A 20,071-nucleotide genomic window follows, 5' to 3' on the forward strand; every position below is an offset into this window, starting at 1 on the left:
AGCTGGACTCTTCCATTGGCTATATATTTCCTAATGTAAATTTTGTTAAACGACTCAGTTCCCTGCATCCCCAAAAGCTACACTGGAGAAATAACAACTACGTAGGGGGAAAAAAAAAAGTGTTTTAGCTTTAAACCATGGTCAATAAGAAAGCACTGCAAATATTTAGCACATCTTCGCAATTGACACTATAAATACCAAAGCCATCCAAATCTTTCTTGTCGAAAGAATTCATTACACAAGGGAGGGAAAAAATTACCGGTAAGTGAAAACTGAAAGCAAATAACTTTTGTTGATCTGAAGGGAGATAGTATGAAATAAAAAAAAAAAAAGAACTGGAAAAACTCTGTAGTTGCAAGACATTTTATGCTTTTTCTTTAAAAAAACAAACAAACACATGTATTGCCTTGCCACTTTTTTTAATTTCCTTCTTTTGGGAAAGGCTGCAAGTTGTCTATTAAAAGGAAGAAGTCATCTGCATCAAGACACAGTGGAAGAATGGACTTCTACAGAGGAGGAAAAAGGTTTACCTACCTGTAATTTTGTTTCTCTGAAATTGTCAATCATACAAAGATTCTGGAACTCTCAACACTAAAAGAACTTTGGGCCGAAAGGACAGCAGTAGACAGGATAGGGCATGGACAAAAAACTCCTCACTAGCTTTCATGCACCACTCTACCAGGATCAATACTCCATAAGGTATGAGGGTTTTTCACTGGTCTCTACACTAAGAACTATGGCCCCAAGACTGAGTTTAGCAGATGCTTTTTCCTAAAGAAACTAAAATTTTTTAGAAGCCTTAAGAAGCTGTGAAATCAGCTTGCAAACATGCTATATTGTTCTTGGAAGCCAGCCAGATGCAGATGATTTTGTCTACTACTGTATATATTTAAGAGAGTTTGCCTGTCTGCGCATAAGTCAGTCAGTATGTTCAAGCAGTCCTCTTAAACTATAAGAGTTAGGGCCACCAAATTTGGTATGCAGCTTCCTTTTATCATAACTTAAACCAAGGTAAGAGAGTTTGGTTGTACCAAGAAAGCAGGATGTGCCCAGAATGGGACTGCTTCTCAGAAAAACCACACAGAAAAAAGACAGTCAGCAGGCAAGTTAAAGAGGCTCGCTGGGGGCATGCCCTCCTTTCTTCTCCTCCCTCCTCTGGTCCAGGAGTGCCTCAGCATACAGCCTTTCACCCACCCCCCAAAGCGTCTTCTATCCCAAGTCTGAGCAATAACTCAGCATCAGCTCCAGAATATGCTGCAGCACAATAGCTAAAATATGCTGTCCCCCCCTTATACCTCCCTGCTTGGCATGAAGATCTGTGTCTCAGAGGGGCTTATGACCCTACCTCTCTGCCAACTTTCCCTCAACTGATATTGCTGCACAAGTGACTTGGGTACTACTGTACTGTGTACAAGCGGCACATAAATATCACTTATCTTGCCCATACCTTAGCAGAACTGCCATTTATGACCAGGGGCCATCAGCAAACAAGGGACACGAATTTAACCCCATATGAATAACTACAATTGAGATTGACGCCCAAGCGTATAATTAGGGTTACATGTTTGCTTTTTCTTTACTTATCGTTAATATTTTGTCTTTAAATAATAATGTAGAGATCAAGTTGAGGGTACAGAAAAAAGTAGTAACACAAAATGGAATTTAGTAAGCTTCAACATAAAGGAGAAAGGGGAAAAAAAGTTAGCAAAAGTAACCATAAACATCTCAATAACGGAGTCACTAGTAAGTTCTGAACCACAGCTAACAAGCGCTAAATCAGAACCCCTTTCTCCTTTTTTTTTTTTTTTTTTAAACAATATATATATCCTACATCCCATTCATCAAGTTTTCACTGGCTAATTACTGAGCCTCCAACAAGACTTGGCTTATCTGGCTTTCTAGTCATCAGCAGCATGGTATCATCAATATTAGCAGTTTCAAAGGCTCATGCATTCACCTATTTGTCCATTTTCCAATTTCCTGGGAATGACAAAGAAAGCTGCCACCATTAACAAAAAAAAGTTTACTGTCTTTCATACTTCCTTTTTAATTATACGCATTTACAGGCTACCATTCTCAAAGGGAAAACACAAACAAAAATGTCTATCAAAAGAGGCACATCCTTCCATATTTTCTTCAATACAAAAATAGGAGACATGCAAACTGCTGCAATGCATATACAAAACTATGAAAACTATTACCTGATCAATAATGGAATTGAGTGTGGTAAGCAAAGTAAAACCACGACCTTGAACAAGATATTGTCCAAGTGCTGCCATATGAGTTTCCTCCTCTTCCTCCTCCCTGGCCTCAGCCCTCTGAACCACAGCATTGCAGAGACGATTAACATCTGTCAAAAATTCACGTGCCAGCGAATTACTGGCACTGCTCATGTCTGCGTTGCAAATACAAAAAAGAAAAAGAAATACAGTGCATCAAAATGTATCCTTTTAAAAATTTAATAAATGCTCAAGATTTTTACGTGAAGTTTAAATAACTCAACAAATCTAAAAAACTTTACTGTTTTTAAAACTGAGGCTTCAAATATTTCCCTCTCCATGAACTGCATTAAACATAAGTTGGTCACTGATATCTACCACATGTAAATTTTGAAGTGTTCCCGTTTCTTATCCATATCTTTTTATATTTTCTAACCATTAGCATGCAACATTCCTTGATAAAATAAAAATATTTATTAGGTGAATTTCCACAAAGCAAAGTTCACCTTGTAAATGTATAAAGGGAAACATATGGCTTAATTTCAGTCGTATAACAATCAAAAGTGAGCTGTAAAGCTCAGGCTGCATATTTAAAAGCAGCTAAAACTAAGAAAATGAGTAAGTAAACACTGAATTCAAACTAAATGTATTTTCCCGCAGTCTATAAAGGGTGTATGCATATGTACATATAGGCTGGATTTTTTTCAAGACCTACTAAGAGCTAAGTGCTCAAATCCTATTGAATTTCAGTGGGATTTGGGCATCTAGCTTCCTCCTGGGACTTTGACAATCCCAACTAGTAGGATGAAAGAGTTTATATAGAACAGGATTCCAGTATCTTTCCCAGGATTAAGCAGACTACTTTCAAAATAATCAAGATACTTTTAAAAATCCTAAGTAAGATCAAAACTGAGATATAAACTAAAAACTCAATTTTTAATTCAATTGAATATTTCATTTTGGATGTAGCAATGCTGTCAGTTGTCCTTTTAATTAAACACATTACTGAAATAAATATTCACCAATAATAATATTCTCAAAATGTGAATCGTCTCCAAGTGCCCAAACATTTGAATTTTATTTTAAAACAAATGCACAGGATTTCAAAAAAATGGAAATACAAAAAATAAGCCCTACAAATGTTTCTTCTATCTACTCCCCTGTCAACTACTCCAGTGGAATTCATTTAATTTTGCTTTCCCTTTCAAGTAATATTATGGTAATATTGCTTTTGGCTAGTAACACACACTGGCAATTTGCAATTAACAGGAAGGGAAATGGAAGCACACAACAAATTATAGAAAGATAAAAAATTATCTATGCTACTGAGAAAGAAATAGTGGAAGTGGCATGAAACAGTGGTGGTGACTAGAGAAATATGGGGTTCACTGGAATACACAAAAAGCTAAGAGCATATATGCAGTTTGACTCTTTTAGCTACCACTAGAAGACTAGATACAAGAGCCTAAATAAATTTAAACATAGAGTTAAGATGCCAGATCCGTCGAAGAACAGACCCAGTTGACTCCCTTCACACCAACAAATGGGAGTAAGGATCTCTAGGGTGCTTAACTCTGTTACTCTGTTCTTTGAAATAGTTGTATTAATTTTGCTGAAATGGAGGAAAATCCTATGTAATCATCATGCCAAATATGCATTTTAAAATAATTTTAACGTAAGCCTACAATAATTTTGGTTTTAAGAACTTATCCAATACACAAAACCTCATCATGTAAATGCTGTAATCACTACTTCCACTGAAATTTATATTTTGCATGAGCTCCTTTTCATCATAACAATAAAACTATACACTCAGAGCATAGGTGTCTTTTGTACATCCTAATACGAAGTATTTGGTCATGAAGGAGTAACCCTTGCCAAAATGCATTCAGAATGAAGGGCTGGCAGGGTGGTTCACAGAATATGAAAAAAAGTTTGGTGTTCAGGATCAATCATTGCAATTTCTGGCACAGGCAGGAGCTAGGAGTACTACAAAGGCTGAGCCTTCAGCCCTGCACAGTGGGAGAGAGGAAGAAAAAGGATGTTTGTGACCACAAAGGGCTAAGCATGACAAGAGGTCTCCAAGAGGAAAACGAAGTGAAATGTCAAGATATTCAAAGAAGGGGAGAGAGAAAAACTCAAACAAATGAAAACAGAGACAAGAAACTCAGAAATGAACTCTTATTTTTAGTTTTCATTCTTTCCCATTTGAATGAGGGAGGTGAGAAAAGTTTTTCCTAAATTTAGAGGCATCACCACTCTAACAGTGTATTTTATTTTAGCGGTTACCAATTATGGCTCATCTAAATGCTGCCAATAAAAATGCTATGAACATCTATGACTCTGTAGAAATAAATATTCATGGTGTATAACAAACGCTAATTGCAACTTACCAGCTTTTTTTTTTTTTTTTTTTAAACACAGCTTTTAACACATCCCTCTTCTTTTTAGAAGAGAAAAAGAGATCAATTCTGGGAATATGGAAGTTTTACCTGTAAGACGAGAAATATTTGTAAGTAACAAAGTCTTTAAAATATATAGAATATGCTATTTTCTAATTTCGGAGTTAAAGATTAAATGTAGTGTTTCATGAACTCATAAAAATGAGCAAACAATCCTTCAAGTCTGAGTGTAAGACAGACGACTGTCTCAGTCTTAAGCTTTATGATTCTGGTAACAATAAGGGTTATGCATATGAGACAAGCCAACATTAAAACTACTCTAATGCAAATATTTTGAGGCAAATTGTTGACATTTTTTCTCTGAAGAAGTGATGCTGTCACTTAATAAAATTAGCTCATGTTGATGGGAGAGCTCCTCCCACTGAATAACATAGCTACACAAGTGATCTTACAGCAGCATAGGATCTTAAAAACAGGAAATATACACATGAGATACAGTGTTAGATTTAAAAAGGCAACATAAACTATAATAAGGAACTCTCTAGGTCCTATAGGGCTAAGCAGCATGAGGATTTCTCAGAAGCAACTGGTCAGGGAGAAACCAGGGGAGCACCTCTGCTCAGGCCCCACTTTCCCACTCCGCCAACTGTGGTGGCCTAGGGGACTAGTGTGGCCAGTGCCAGCAGTAGAGGTTGCCCACAATACTCACTGGCAGCAGCAGGGGAAGCAGAGCAAGGAGGCCCTGTTGCTTTGCTTCCCCAGCTGCCACATAACTCTACTTCCAGCAGTGAGTGTGAGATGATCACATGCCCCACCCTGGGCATTTATAGTTAGGCTCCTTCTCTTCTTCTTGCTGACTGTAGGATTGATACCGCTCACGCCACAGACTGACACTTCCTGTTATTCTGAAGTGACAAGCAAGCAAACAAACATGATTAAGAAATAGTAGGTCTAGAAGCAGCCCTGCAAACATCCAGTATCAAAACATCATTGAGGAATGCTAACAACATTAGGGATGCGAACGACTAGTTGACTATCCAACAAGCAAAAGGCTTATCCAATAGTCGACACTACTCAACTACAGTAATTACCCATTTAACATGTGCCCACTTAACACATTTTCGCAATAAAACGATTTTTTGGGGGGGAACTTTTTCAAATAACACGACCGTCCCCGAAATAACACAAAAATGATCAAGTGGCAGACTACTTCGTGCGGCAATATAAGTTGGTGAAAACAGTGGTAATACACATGAGCGGATGAATACACGTGGTCACAGCGCCCCTCCACTCACTCACTTGTTTATCTTTGTGTTTTAACAAACCACAGCGACTTGTGTTGCTAGATATCTAATGTTGATGTTGACAACCGAACACCAACAAAAAACTTGATTTTTCCACCACCACCTGGAACACAACCCCCACCTTTTCCATTTTTTTTTAAATGGGAAAAATTGACCCTGCATAGCACATTTTCGCTTAGCACGAACATTTTCAGAAACCCATCTATAGTGTTAAATGAGGAATTACTGTAGTCGCGTCCCCTGCCTTGCTGCATCTATCAGAAAAAGACAGTAAATAAGGTGGGGGAAGGGAGAGAAGAGAGCATTTCAAAGCGGCAACAGCACGGGGTGGCAGAGGCTGTGGAGGGGCAGAAGGTGAGGGAAGCTGCCCTGAAGCAGTTTCTATCCATGGTGGTCAGGGCTTCGTGCAGCCTCCCCTGCCCCCATTCCTGTGCTGTTGCCTCCAATAGGGGTAGTGTGTGTGCAGGGGTGGGTCGGGGGGGAGCAGGCGGCACTGTGGAGCCAGTGTTAGGGGGAAACCAGCTTTTAAGATGGCTCCACCCCAACACTGGCTCCTGCTTCTCTTTCCCCTTCCTTCACCCCCGCTGCCTTGGATACAGAGACAGCAAGGGAGGGCATACAAGTAGTTGACTAGATTAATTGATAAGCCTAGTCTTGCCAGTTAATTGACTAGTCAACTATTCGTTCACATCCCTAGTTGGAAGGCCCCATTCTACAAATACAGTGTTCAGATACCACTCAGGATTCTGAGAAAATCTCCTGCCAAAGTGATCAATCAGCCAAGAACAACAGGATCACAAACTGAGGCCTTGTCTACACTAGGCAGTGGATTTATACTGCAGTGATTGATCTACAGACCATCAATTTATTTGTTTCTGAGCCTAAGGTAAGTAAGGGCTGTAGGAATAATGTTATCCTTGATACAGAACAGCCAAAGTTTCCTCACCTCCTGACAAAGATGGTTGGAGCAAGCACCTACCTGCTTGCACAAACAGTGGTGCTGCTATTCAACATGTGAATTGCCGAGTGCCTGATGTGACCATGAAAGGCTCAGCTGATGGCATAAAGAGCTTGAAGTTCCAGGATGTTGATATGCAGGGAAACTTTCTGTTTTAACCACAAGTCCTCAATTTTCCATGTCCCTGGAAGTGCTCCCCTGCCTGTTGAAGAGGCATCATAAGAATGGCCATACTGGGTCAGACCAAAGGTCCATCTAGCTCAGTCTCCACTGGCCAATGCTAGGTGCCGCCAGAGGAAATGAACAGAACAGGTAATCAAGTAATCCCGCCCCAGGGAAGTTGCCTATTCTGAGCTTCTAACAGAGTCTAGGGATACCATTCCTACCCATCCTGGCTAATAGCCATTGACGGACCTATCCTCCATGAATTTATCTGGTTCTTTTTTTGAACCCTATTAAAGTCCTAGTCTTCACAAAATCATCTGGCAAGAAATTCCCCAGACTGACTGTGTGCTGAGTGAAGAAAAAATTCCTTTTGTTTGTTTCAAATCTCATCATCCACCACCACGGGATCAATGTCCGTTGGTGTCCGATGCCTCCCTCACTATTTCCTTCCATCTTTCCCTGTTCAGTGCAGAGTGGCTTAGTTTCTAATTTCATTTGGTAACCCCCTAGTTCTTATATTATGGCAACAAGTAAACAACTTTTCCTTATTCCCTTTCTCCACACCAATCCTGATTTTATAGACCTCTATCATATCCCTGCTTAGTCTCCTCTTTTTAATCTCTCTTCATATGGCAGTAGTTCCAAACTCCTAATAATTTCCACTACCCTTTTCTGAATTTTTCCCAATGCGAAGATCTCTCTTTTGGGATGAGGCGATCAGATCTGTTCACAGTCAAGATGTGGGCATACCATGGATTTATACAACGGCAATAAAATATTCTGTCTTATTCTTTATCACTTTTTAATTATTCCTATCGCTGTTTGCTTTTTTGACTGCTGTTGCACATTTGGTGGATGTTTTCGGAGAACTATCCACAATGACTCCAAGATCTCTCCAGAGTTGTAATAGCTAATTTTGAATAATTAGTGGAGACTGTGTTCTCCAATATGCATTACTTTGCATTTATCAACATTAAAGTTCATTTGCCATTTTGTTGCCCTGTCTTCTAGTTTTGTGAGATCCTTTTGAAGCTCTTCTCAGTCTGCTTTGGTCTTAACTATCTTGAGTAGTTTAGTATTATCTGCAAATTTTACCACCTCAATATTTACCCTTTTCCAGATCATTTATAAATATAGTGCCACTCCCCCACCAGCTCGACCTGTTCTGTCCTTCTGTAGTACTGTGTCCCATAGATTATCCTCATTCCACTAAATTTCTGTGATGCCTATTGTATCAATAGCCTATTCGAAACAAAACACTCCAGTTCATCCATCTCATTTAGACTTCTAGCATTCGTATACAAGCACTCTAAAGTCTTGTCGCTATTTAGCTATCTGTGGTTACCTGATGTGATTGAATGGGATTCTTTTTCATTTGACAGTTGCTCATCAGATCTTACCTTCCATTCTCTTCTCTGTACTAGGACAGAGAATGTCTATTTATAGACCCTCTCCTAAGGGATGTCTCTGTCCAATCCAAGTGCTTCTTTGCACCTGTTGACTTTCAGGATTCATGTTCAAATGAAGAAGCTTCCCTGCATATCAACAACCTGGAACTTCAAGCTCTTTATGACATCAGCTGAGTCTTTCATGATCACATCAATGACTATAGTTCTGGTTTGTGAGGACCAAGCAAATGGAAAGCTCTGGCACTACCACTGTAAGAAGTCTAGGATTGTGGGAAGCAATCAGACCAGTCTGTCCAACAAATGACAACTCAGATGATAGACCAACTTCAGCCATGTTTGCATAGGACAAAGGCACAGTCTCATATGCTGAATCATGTACATGCATTCAGCCGTAATGCCTGATAACCTGAGACATACATGGTTAGAGTTAATGCTTCAGAACCAGACACAGGCCATGAACTGTCATACTTCATTCTTCAGAAGGGTTTTCAAAATCTGTAACTGAAAGAGCCACAATAAACTCACTGATTTGAGGTGGTACTAATGTCAATTTTCTGCCTAGACACTAAGATGCTGTTTTTTCCTGGAGTTCCCTTAGAGCAGTGGTTCTCAACTCATTTCAGTCCACAGACCACCAGGCCAATCAAAAAATGTTCATGGACCACCTCCAGCACATGTAGCACAGGATGAACGACACAGCAGCCACTCAGTACGATGGCAGCAGCTACAATGACGCTTAGAGCCTCAGACGGAAGTTACTGGCAACACAACACAGTTGCGTCCCAGGTGACGCTATGGATGACGCACCACGTGCTTGTGAACACGGTGTAAAAAAACAGCCTAATGAAGGCGCCTGCTCACGCCATGTGACTGTGGACAATGTTCCTGTGGACCACCGAAAAAGTCACCATGGACCACCAGTTGAGAACTACAGCCTTAGATAAACTTTCAGATGCATGAATCCATATTTTCCCAACACCAAATATTATATTTTCCCCCTAAATCCAAAATAATCCTCCTATGTATGTTTTAGTACTGCGCCACAAACCTATTTTCTGACTACTTGACTATGCAAGGGCCCTTTTTTGGCCAATTCTGTATGGCATAAAAATAAGCATTTTCATAGGCATTTGTTAAAAGCCTGAAAATATCAAGGTAAAACTTGAGACAGAATTATTACCCAAAAAGGAAAGTCTAGAACAGTGATGTTTACTTCGTCGTCAAAACCTGCCTATAACAATTAGAATTAATCACATTTACTGTTTAAAAAATTTCAGATAGGTTTTGCACCATGCTAGTACCAACACCCAAAAAGTTCCTTTAGTGGCTTGTTAGAGAGAAGGATAATCTCATGGTTAATTCATTGCACTAGAACTCAGTCTGCACAAATCATTGCTCTGATACAGACTTACTGTGTGACATTGGGAGAGTTACTTACTCTTTTTGCTTCAAATATAAAGCTATATCCCTTCTCATCTATTTAGAACGTGAGCACTTAGTAGCAACTTTATATCTTAGGCATCTGCACAGGGCCAAGAACAACAGGATCACAATCTGAGGCCTTGTCTACACTAGGCAGTGGATTTATACCGCAGTGATTGATCTACAGACCATCAATTTATTGTCTCTGCTGTAGATGTGATAAATCAATCTCCGTGTCCCTGTTGATGCTAGTACTCCATCAAATCAAGACGAATAACTGGCATCAACAGAGCAGCCCCTACCCTCCTTACCACACGCAAGACGCTGTGGTGAGTTTGTTAACTTCAGCTACACTGTCTGCAAAGTAGATTGATAGGCAGATAAGTGTAGACAAGGCCTGAGTGGGGACCTCTGGATGTTGTTACACTACCACTATAGCCACATCCTCTACCATGGTGTTAACAAAAACTCTTCTTCTCTGAAGCACTGGACAAACAGTTTCTACCAGTAAGGTTTGTGCTGTCACATGAATGTTGTTACAATAAAACACTTCTGCAAAAATCTTCATGGTATCTGAAGTATTTCAATGAAACTATTATAAAAATGGCTGTGTCCTCATAAATGGTTAATTTTACAGCATTCATTGAAGTTGGTATCAACGTTATCAGAGGAACAAGAAATTAACTACTGTACTGTACTTGTAAAATAGATGTGTCAGCATCGCTTTCAACTTAACGGAACTGCTTTAGTAATCAACAGCAAATAAACATCCAAAAAGGTAATATCAACAAGCAGTGCTGCTCATGAAGTTATTTGCTCAGGTTTAATGGTCAGAATGAGAAACTGCTGAAGTACTACCTATAAAACAGAGCTAAGAATTAATTAAGAACATCTTATTCCTGTAACTATACAGTTTTCATTAAAAATTAAATACAGTTGTATCAAAGTGGAAGCATTATCTGGACAAGTATAGGGAACCAAAGGCTTGCATGGATTTGGCCCCTGAGGCTCAGGGCTCCCCTTCAGCATTGGGGAGCCTGTGCCGGTGTTCTAGCCACCTCACTGTTCCCCCTGTGGGGCTGGAGCACAAAAAACCTGGGCCCAACTGATTTTTCTGTACGTCAGTGGCCCAACCCAAAGAAGGTTCCCCCCGTTACCTTATTTTCACTGAAGACAAACCCAGGGTTACACATATATGCTTTTATTAAATGCCACTGTTGAATTAAATGGAAAAGGGATCGAACCTGATCTCACACACACATACATCCGTACATTCATATACAAACCAACTAACCCCATCTTGCTTTTGCTTAAAGTTATCACACTGTTGCTCACATTAAGTTGCTGGCCAGGCAAGTTAAATGTGAGGTGGGGAAGTGGGGGGTTTCTCTTGGTCTGGACCGATGCTTCAATCTTGACAAGACGAGACCTAGAGAATCATGCAAGACTCCTTCAAGTCTATTCGTTTTGTTGGATCAGTTCTTAACATTTTAACATCAGCTTAATCTGGAAGTCATTCTTCTTTGACAATTGACATCAGTTTGTAGGTGCCTCCTGGCCAGTGTTACTTCAAGGCTGTCTTGCTTGTAAAAGGGTGCTTGCTCTTAGCAGTACAAGGCTATCCATAATGTCCTGCATTGATCTGCTTTGTTTTGGGCCTCAATTTATGATACCTTGACACTTCTTCTCTAAACACTCACATTGCAAACACATGCACTCCGCCTCTCCAGGAGCTACACAATCATTTCACACATAGGAAAGGGATATAATTGTCCACACAAAAAATATAAATCTATTTCAATAGAAAGACTAATTCATCATATTATAGTGAAACTTACATTTACATTATACTGAATTGGGCAGAAGCTTTACACAACATCCACCCCTGATCTAGGAGACTGTACAAAAGTCTCATTGCATCTGACAGACAATAACCAGCCTCTGGAAGGGGAGAGCCAACATCAACAACCAGCTTAAAGGACAATCTAGAAAGGAGAGAGGGGGGGAAACAGGCAGTAATGACAACTTCTTACAAGAACATGTTCAATAGCCGTCATGTCTTGTCCTGTCCATATTTGATTTTTGGCAAATTTTAGTAAAAATATCAAATACTTTTACTTGAAAAAGCATAACAGGTTTCTAGAGCAGCATTTTTCAAATGTGGTTACCAGGGGCTTTTCCTAGAGCCAGAGCCTCCTGGAAGTGACTCGCAGGGAGAGGATCAGACAAAGCAGTGGACCCTTCCTTGGGACCATAAGGAAAGCCATAAATATTGGAGGAGCAGACAGCTAGTGCAAGTTTCCCACCTTCCTGGTGGCTCAGGGTCCTGGGATCCCTCCTGGGGTAGTATTAGGGCAGGCTCTGGCCCTGGGCTCTGACCATGGGTCTTCGTGCTCTGAGCTGAGCTGCACAGAGCGAGGGTCTATTTCCCAGCTGCTGGGCTTCAGGTTCACCTGCCCACTACCATCACTCGTCCCCAATGTCACCTCTGGCCCGTCACCCATCCACATCATCATACATGGCCCCACTGCCTCCCTACACCTTCCCATCCAAGGCATAATCTGTACTTTGCCTTGCAAAAAGTGATATTAGTAGGTTTGAAAATATCACTTTTCACTGCCTCCCTGCTAGCTGTGAAAAATGATTAACAAATACACAAATATCACTTTTCACAAAAGTAGACTTAGCAAGTCTACAAGAACATGCAAAGCACCTTCTTTGTTTTTCTATTTTGTTTAGGTCCAGTAAAGAATAGAGACACATATACAATATTATTATGATGTGTGCAAAAAAGACTACATAAATTATGATACGGATGTGGGTTTTGTAAAGGAAAAATTGTCAAAGCAGCCACTAGCAAGAGTTGGTGGCCACTCTCAGGCCACCAAAAATGTTATGAAAAACCTTTCTAGAGTATCCTTCATAAAACCTCCCACAGCACTCAACAGCAAATAAAACCTTTTAAAAAATATTTGTATATATTATTAATAAAAGAGAGACAGATGCAGAGCAACCCATTTCATACCAACAGAAAAACAGCTATGTTTCACATATTCCATGAGTAAAATTGGAGTTCAGGAAATCTGCCAGTTTCAACAAACATCAGGGTTAGTATTTTCATAATATTATCAGTTACGTGATGATGCAGTACAGTACTGTTATAATTACTTAGCCTCAACTTCAAGTGTTTAATCACCACTGTCGCATTAGCGGCTTTACTCAGGAATAAAATGTAAGCAAAGATGACTCATTAGCGGATAAACACTAGTTTCTTTACACTGCACTCAATTATTCACTTTAAAAAAAATTTCTCAGTCTCATCACTTGTACCTATTATTTCTGTTTAGTAGAGTATTTTTGTCATCTTTTCAGAGTAGGTGTTGCCATAGCAATTTTACTGATTGTATTTTATTTTTGGATTTGAATTATAAATACTGGCTCCATCATTTCAATAGACAGAGGAATAGAATCACAATGCAGGACATAGGTATACTTCTGTCACTTCAAAAGGAGAAATATTCCCAAGTGTAATTTTGACTCATATGTGATACAAGCATACTCGAATTACTGTGTTTAATAAAAATAAATCTGATCATCTTCTGACATGTTAAGTGAACTTTTACTTAGTGGGTCTGGCCCACGAAAGCTCATCATCTAATAAACCATCTTGTTAATCTTTTAAGTGCTACATAGTCCTGTATTTTGTTTCAGCTACACCAGACTAACACAGCTACATTTCTATCACTTATCTGTACATGTGTGTCAAGGCATATTAAAAACTTTGTGCAAATGCCAATCTGGTGAAGGACAAGAACAAGAAATTAGGAGAATCAAAGCCTCAGTCTGAAAACATTTTCCATTCAGCAAAGCCAGGACTACAATGATCACCCATAGGTGCAGCACAGCTTTTTCAAATTCAGCAATATCTTTCCTCTATTTGCTATTTCTCAGCACTTGAGAGTCAAAGCTAGAGACAAAGAAAAAAAATATTGGTTCAGATAAAAAAACAATTAAAATGGCTTTTCTATCAAAGCAAGACAATTTTGTTGAAGACGAAAATTAAGTATGATTATTTTTTCCCAGTTTCTTTAAACTATATTGAAAGTTTCAGAAAATAACTTTGTTTTTTTAAAATCTGCCCACTAAAATGTAATTACATTGTTGAGCTTGTTAAAGAAAGAAGCTATTTTCAAAATGAGAGAATCGTTCAGCCTTCCCAGTCAAGTATGTCCCGGCAGTATCTTCAGTCCAAACAGGAGCAAACCTTCCAAAAGAACCAATTCTCTCCAATTCAAGAGAATCAGCAGAAGACTAACTTGCTTGATATCTCATTCTGCCATTCCACATGCATTAGCGAATAGGGATGTTAGAAATCATGTAGCTGAATAGTAATGTAACCACATGAAATCATAGTTGTTACACGACTATTCGATAGTCCCCGGGGGTGGGGTAAGCAACCAGTGTGCTCCTGTCACACTCCTGGGGAGCCCCCTGCCACCTAAGTGCTGCCTCTCTCAGGGGTGGCTGTCGTGAAGCAGCCTCTGTCTGTGGGGAGCTTGTTCCACCAAACAGAAGCTGCTTTGCAGCAGCTTCCCCCCACCGCTGCTGGCTCTGATAGACAGCAGCACAGGAGGGATGAGGGAGGGGCAGCACCGGGAAGCTGGTGGTGGGGGGAACCAGTTTAAAAGCCGGTTTCCCCCAGTACTGGCTCCTGCCTGCTCCCCTCGCCACATCTCTATAGAAGGCAGCAATGGGGATGGGCAGGCGGGTCTGCAGGACCCGGTAAGTGCAGGGAGCTGGCTTGAAAGCCGGCTCCCTGAACATACTGGCTCCAACGTGCCTCCCTCACCGTCCTTGCTGCTACCTTCTCTATCAGATAGAGAGGCAGCAGTGTACAGGGAAGGGGCAGGCAAATCCAGTGCTTGTGGAGAACCCGCTTAAAGCCAGCTCTTCACAGGCACCTGGCTCCCACTTCTCCCTCCTCCACCCACCCCCGCTTTTCTGCCTCAGTAGTCGACAAGATTAAGCAATAAGCCTAGGCTTAATAGTTAATCATGTACTCATCTACATGCTGGCATCCCATTAGCCAATGATATTTAAGTAACCTGGTTGACAGTAATTGTCTTCTTCATATCAGTGGTGCAATTACATACTTTGAAATGTAGCAATAATTAACAAGGCTACGAAGTTTGTCTTTAAAAATACTAAACAAAGACTGGTCTTTCATACGACAGCAAGAGCCTCAATTTTAAAGCCAACTATGCTTTAATAGCCTTAAAACAGAGCATCCTTTCTGATTAGGACTGACATGGTTTACATGGTCTCATGACTTTATGCACTGCAAAGAACCATGCCATGAATCACAATAACTAGGCACTACAAGCAGGGTGCTCCTTAAGATTGTACATTAAATTCCATACATTTCCATTAACTTTGGGATATTCTTATGAGTCACCTTTAAAGGCTGACATTTATCAGTACTCAACTTACCTCATAGTATGTGAGCTACTGCAGTTAATTTCCATTCCAAGTATTGTAAATACAGTGGTTTCTCAGGTACTAGCGAAAAATATAATACTCAGTTTACATTTAAACTGTCAGACAAAAAATGTTTGACACACGTTTTTCACCTTTTTTCATGACTAGCCCCTTAATACAAAAAGCATATATTTTCATAATATATTCATTATTTCTTAAATGCTACTTGTACATCATTTCACAATTATATTGTGGATCTATGACACACCATTCCTCATTTGATACCTCACACGACATTCTTTGATGAACCAGAATATACATATCAGAATCAGAAGATTCCTGTAACCCCTCTGCACCCGTGTGTCAGTTCTCATTAAGAAGTTCTTGGGTCTGTGTTTCCAAAGCAGACTGTGGAAATCACATAGCTAGTTTTTAAGAACAAGTTTGACAAAGTTCTCTCAGGGATGGCCTAGGTTTAATTGGTCCTGCCTCAATCCTGGAGCCTGGACTTGCTTACCTCTCAAGGTCCCGTCCAGCCCTACAGTTATATGAATTGAAGCTCCTGGAATATAACAGCTTTTAAATCATCATTTAAAATTAGTCTGAATGCTTGCCTGATTCCTAGAATGACCAAGTATTCAAATTTTTGTATCATTCAGTGTTTTATCCAATTAAGTAAGGAAAAGCAGATTCAAATCCCAGTTTTGACACTACATTGTTGCATGACCTTGAGTAAGTCATTAAGGTGCTCTATGCATTATCATTCACTACACAGTAAAATAGGATACTGTTTACATACGTCATACAAGCATTCACGAAACAAACTAAGAGAAACATTACAATGGATACCTTATCAACAAAGTTTTTTTAAAAAGAGCTGAACAAGCAAAAAAAAAGCAAGGGGTGGGGGGTGAGGAAGGAGAGTCTCTCCTGGTATGCATCAAAGGTTTGCTCTACATTGAAAAGGCGAAGACGACATGGTGGAACCTTCACTGAGAAAACAAAAGAACAGAATTTTTGCTTCATAAAAAGGGGATCTCAACCAGGTTTGGTGGAAAACACTGCAAAGGACTTTAAGGAGAACGTAACCTGCTACGTTTAGTCTCTGGAAGCATATTATGACTTTTCATTGCTATTCTTTGATAATAAATGTATTCTTGGTTTCACTACAAATAAATGTAAGTGTTCTGTTGGTCTGCTGGTTCTGAACGGAATCGTACAGGCTGACGTGTAATGATACTTTGGCAGCATTCAGTGGACAAGAGGTTGGACATGAAGGAAATGCTCCAAGAATTCAGGGTTAGTATGTGTAGCTATCACTCACTACCTGTAAAGAGAAAGTAAGATCTGTGAAGGCCAGAAAGGTAGCAATTATGTACAAAGAAGGAATTGTTTTCAAGGAGCTGATCCACAGCAGGTATTGAGAAGACTGTTTTATTGAAGGGCAAGTAGAAGTGAGGTGCCTCACAACCCCAGGTAGCTTACAATAAACTATTCCAGAGTACAAGTTTCCTAGTTAGAATTTGTGATGCTGAGCCAGAGAGGGGTAAAACAACCTAAAAAGCAAACTTTAAATGACATATTAGGATAATACTGAAACAAACAAGACGATTCCTTGCAGACAGTTAGCAAATTCATATTAAATATACTAGAGCCCTTGAAGATAGGCCTGTTTTGCTAGGGAATCACAAGTAGACAGGGGCGGACCGGCCCGGTGGGATACCGGGAATTTCCACACAACCCTCCCTCCCACCTCCACCCTCTCTTCTCCTCCCCCAGCTTGGCCTCTGCCGCCCAGCAACCCCACACTCCACCTCCTGGCCCCCATCTCCTCTCCGCATCCCCAGCCCCTGGATCGCCATCTCCTGTCTGGCTCTCTAAACAATCCCTCCTCCCCCTACTTTCAGGGCCCTGAAATACGCCCCCCCCACACACACCCCTGCCCAGGAACCCAGCCCCCTTGTGTTCTCAACCCATTTCCCGGGCCTATTTTGATTACCAGTCAGCCCCTGGAAGTAGATACCAATCATACTTGTCTGTGTTTGCTGAACTTCTAATAAGATATAGGTAATGTAAATACCTAGCAATATGAGCTATGAAAGTGTCATGTAAATGTCTGTTCTCACTTTCAGGTAACACTAAAGAAACAAAAGCTTCAGAGGGGTAACCGTGTTAGTCTAAGTGGAAAAACTTAAAAAACAACAATTAGCTGAACTAGAAGTAGGATCTAAGCGGGTTTATGCGCTCTAAAGCAGGGGTTCTCAAACTTTGAGATACCGTGATCCCCCTCTAAGTTGCTCGCGACCTCCAGGGGTTGGGACCCACAGTTTGAGAAACGCGTCTCTACAGTTTTACATTGTTTTATTTGCGAGTGCAGTTATGTAACAAAAACATTTACACTTGTTTCACTTTCACAATAAGCAATTGTACTAACGTATTTGTAGGAGGTGAATTGAAAAAATACTGTATCTTATTTTTACGGTGCTAATATTTGTAAGTGAAGTAAGCATGGTACACTTAGTATACTGTGGTTGTAATTAAAATTATATTTGAAGATGTAGAAAAGAATCCAAATTATTTTAATACATTTCAATTGGTATTCTATTGTTCAACTATGCATTTAGAACTGCAATTCATTTTTAACTGATTGATAGCCCTAGTTGCTATGCTGCATTCTAGTGTACCATAAAGAATTGCAATCTCCAGTGCAATGCAAAACATGCTTCTGACTGTGTATCATTAACATTGTTGCAACTTCATTTAAACAATTTCCTGCCCCATTTGAAAATAAATTATGCATGTCATTGATTTGTTCTTTAGTATTACAGCATTTGTGAGAAAAGTCAGAGGTTTGTTCCTTGTACAACGTTTCATAATTTAACTTTGAGACATGCATGTTTTATCCTGCTACTATTATTCCCACTTGTTTAATCAAGTCATTTTGCTGAACTGTTTCATGTGTAGTAGTATTCTGCTAGTGGACAGATTTTTTTTGTGGCAGTGGTTTGGTATTCTACCAGCCTGTATTAGGACCTAAATTTACCTCTTTTGGAATATTGTTAGGCTAGGACTTAAATGAGAAAAACTCTCTCACAACTATACCACAATCTTCCCTGTTGACCCCAGTTAAACACCAATTACTGAATCTTTGTTCTGCAAAACTATAAGTGTAGGAGGAAGAGGGGAAGACGAAGTTTGGTAGGTTGGGGGGGTGGGGGGGCAAGGAGAGAAAAAACTTACCTGTATTTGCCAGTGGAAACAGGGCATGTTAAAACTATACACCTAGCCCAAGATATGGCACTAGCTATTAAATGAAATTTCCCACAGGCACAGATTTCGAATATTCTCCTGTACTTAGGACAACTTGCAGATTTCTTTGACAAGAGCAGGCCTGGGCAAAATATGGCCCATGGACCACATCCGACCTGACAAGCCACCAGATCCAGCCCAAGGAACTCCAGGCAGGCTCCTCCTGCTTGCCCCATAACCCCACACACTGCTCAGAAACTGCTGCTGAGCCCTGTTTCTGTTTCAAAACTGGAGGTGAGGAGGTAAGCTTCAGAAGCTGCCCCTGCCCCCAGCACAATCCCACTGGCCAGAAACTGTCCAATGGGAGTTGCCTGTTTGAATAACAGGCCTCCAAGAAAAACCATGCCCCCGCTCCTCAATTCAGTTATTCACTGAAGCACATGGCTGGGCAAGCAGGCAAGCAGGCAAATGTTTTAAGTTCTGCAAGCCTTTAGCTCAGCAGACAGGCAAGCTGGTTTGGCTGCTAAGTCCCCTGGCCAGAGCCTGCTTCTGGCACCCCAACTCCTCCCTTCCCCAACCCTCTCCCCCGCAATCAACAAACCCAAACCCTCTGCTCCCCTCTAGCCCCCATGCCCCTTCCCAGATCTGACACCCTGATCACCTGCCCCAAATCATACTCCCCACCTACCCTAGGTCATATCCCAAACCTCTGCACTCCAGCCACCTGCCATAGGTCACAACCACATCCTTCACCCAAACTCTCCCCCAGACTCCATTCCCCCTCCTGAACCCCAATGCCTTACCCCAAAGCTCCCTTCTGCACCCCACCTCCATCCCAGACCCTGCATTTCCTCCATCAATATCATGGAAGGGTTCAGTTCTCAACTATTTTCCAAATCTTGGTGTCCCCCCCCCCCCAAAAAAAAAATTATTGCCCACCCCTGGACAAGAGGCTAAGCAATCCATAGCTTTGCATCATTCGTTCTCTAAAATCTGATAACCTCAGTCACTTCAGACATTTCCAAACACAATTCACAAAGCACTAAACTAAGCACTTATGATCCCAAATCCCTTAATGCAAGATAGTTTTTCTGTAAAGATATTTCTGAGTGCTTTACAATGAGAAATTTAAGAACTGCATAATCAATCAGCTCAATGCTCTAAGCAGTTCAGTGTTCCATCACATAGTAGACTTGTACCAGTTGCTTCAGAGGAAGATGCAAAGATCCTCATAGTGGACATTTATGAATAACAAACTTATGGGGCAAGTTTCTTTCTAACACCAAACAATTAATGGCTGCCTTATGCACTGAAGCATGAAAATGTATATCCCTTACATATTTTAGCCTACTCTAATTATGGATGTTTTTATGGCCTATATAAGTGTCTAATTATTCTGAGGCTTGATAAGCTCTTGCTTCTTGTGACATGAAGTTCTACAGGTGAGGTGTACATTACATGTTTG

The 20,071-nt window shown here is 40.4% G+C and overlaps 1 protein-coding gene across 5 annotated transcripts in view; it reads right to left on the reverse strand.

Moving 5' to 3' along the window:
• The window catches only part of LYST (lysosomal trafficking regulator), a 153,916-nt gene that overhangs the window by 125,628 nt on the left and 8,217 nt on the right, over nucleotides 1–20,071 (reverse strand). For 4 of the 5 annotated variants that reach the window (XM_006122067.5, XM_075924800.2, XM_075924801.2 and 1 more), the window contains exons 2-3: nucleotides 4,613–4,711; nucleotides 2,202–2,395 (exon numbers count right to left, since the gene is read on the reverse strand). In XM_006122067.5, coding sequence (XP_006122129.3) covers nucleotides 2,202–2,393 — 192 coding nt within the window. In that variant the 5' untranslated portion in view covers nucleotides 2,394–2,395; nucleotides 4,613–4,711. Of the gene's footprint in view, nucleotides 1–2,201; nucleotides 2,546–4,612; nucleotides 4,712–20,071 lie in introns of those variants that run through there. The other variant, XM_089777367.1, reaches the window with a different exon arrangement.

This window comes from Pelodiscus sinensis, chromosome 3 (genome assembly GCF_052426305.1).
Source record: "Pelodiscus sinensis isolate ZL-2025 chromosome 3, ASM5242630v1, whole genome shotgun sequence".
NCBI classification, from domain to species: Eukaryota; Metazoa; Chordata; order Testudines; family Trionychidae; genus Pelodiscus; species Pelodiscus sinensis.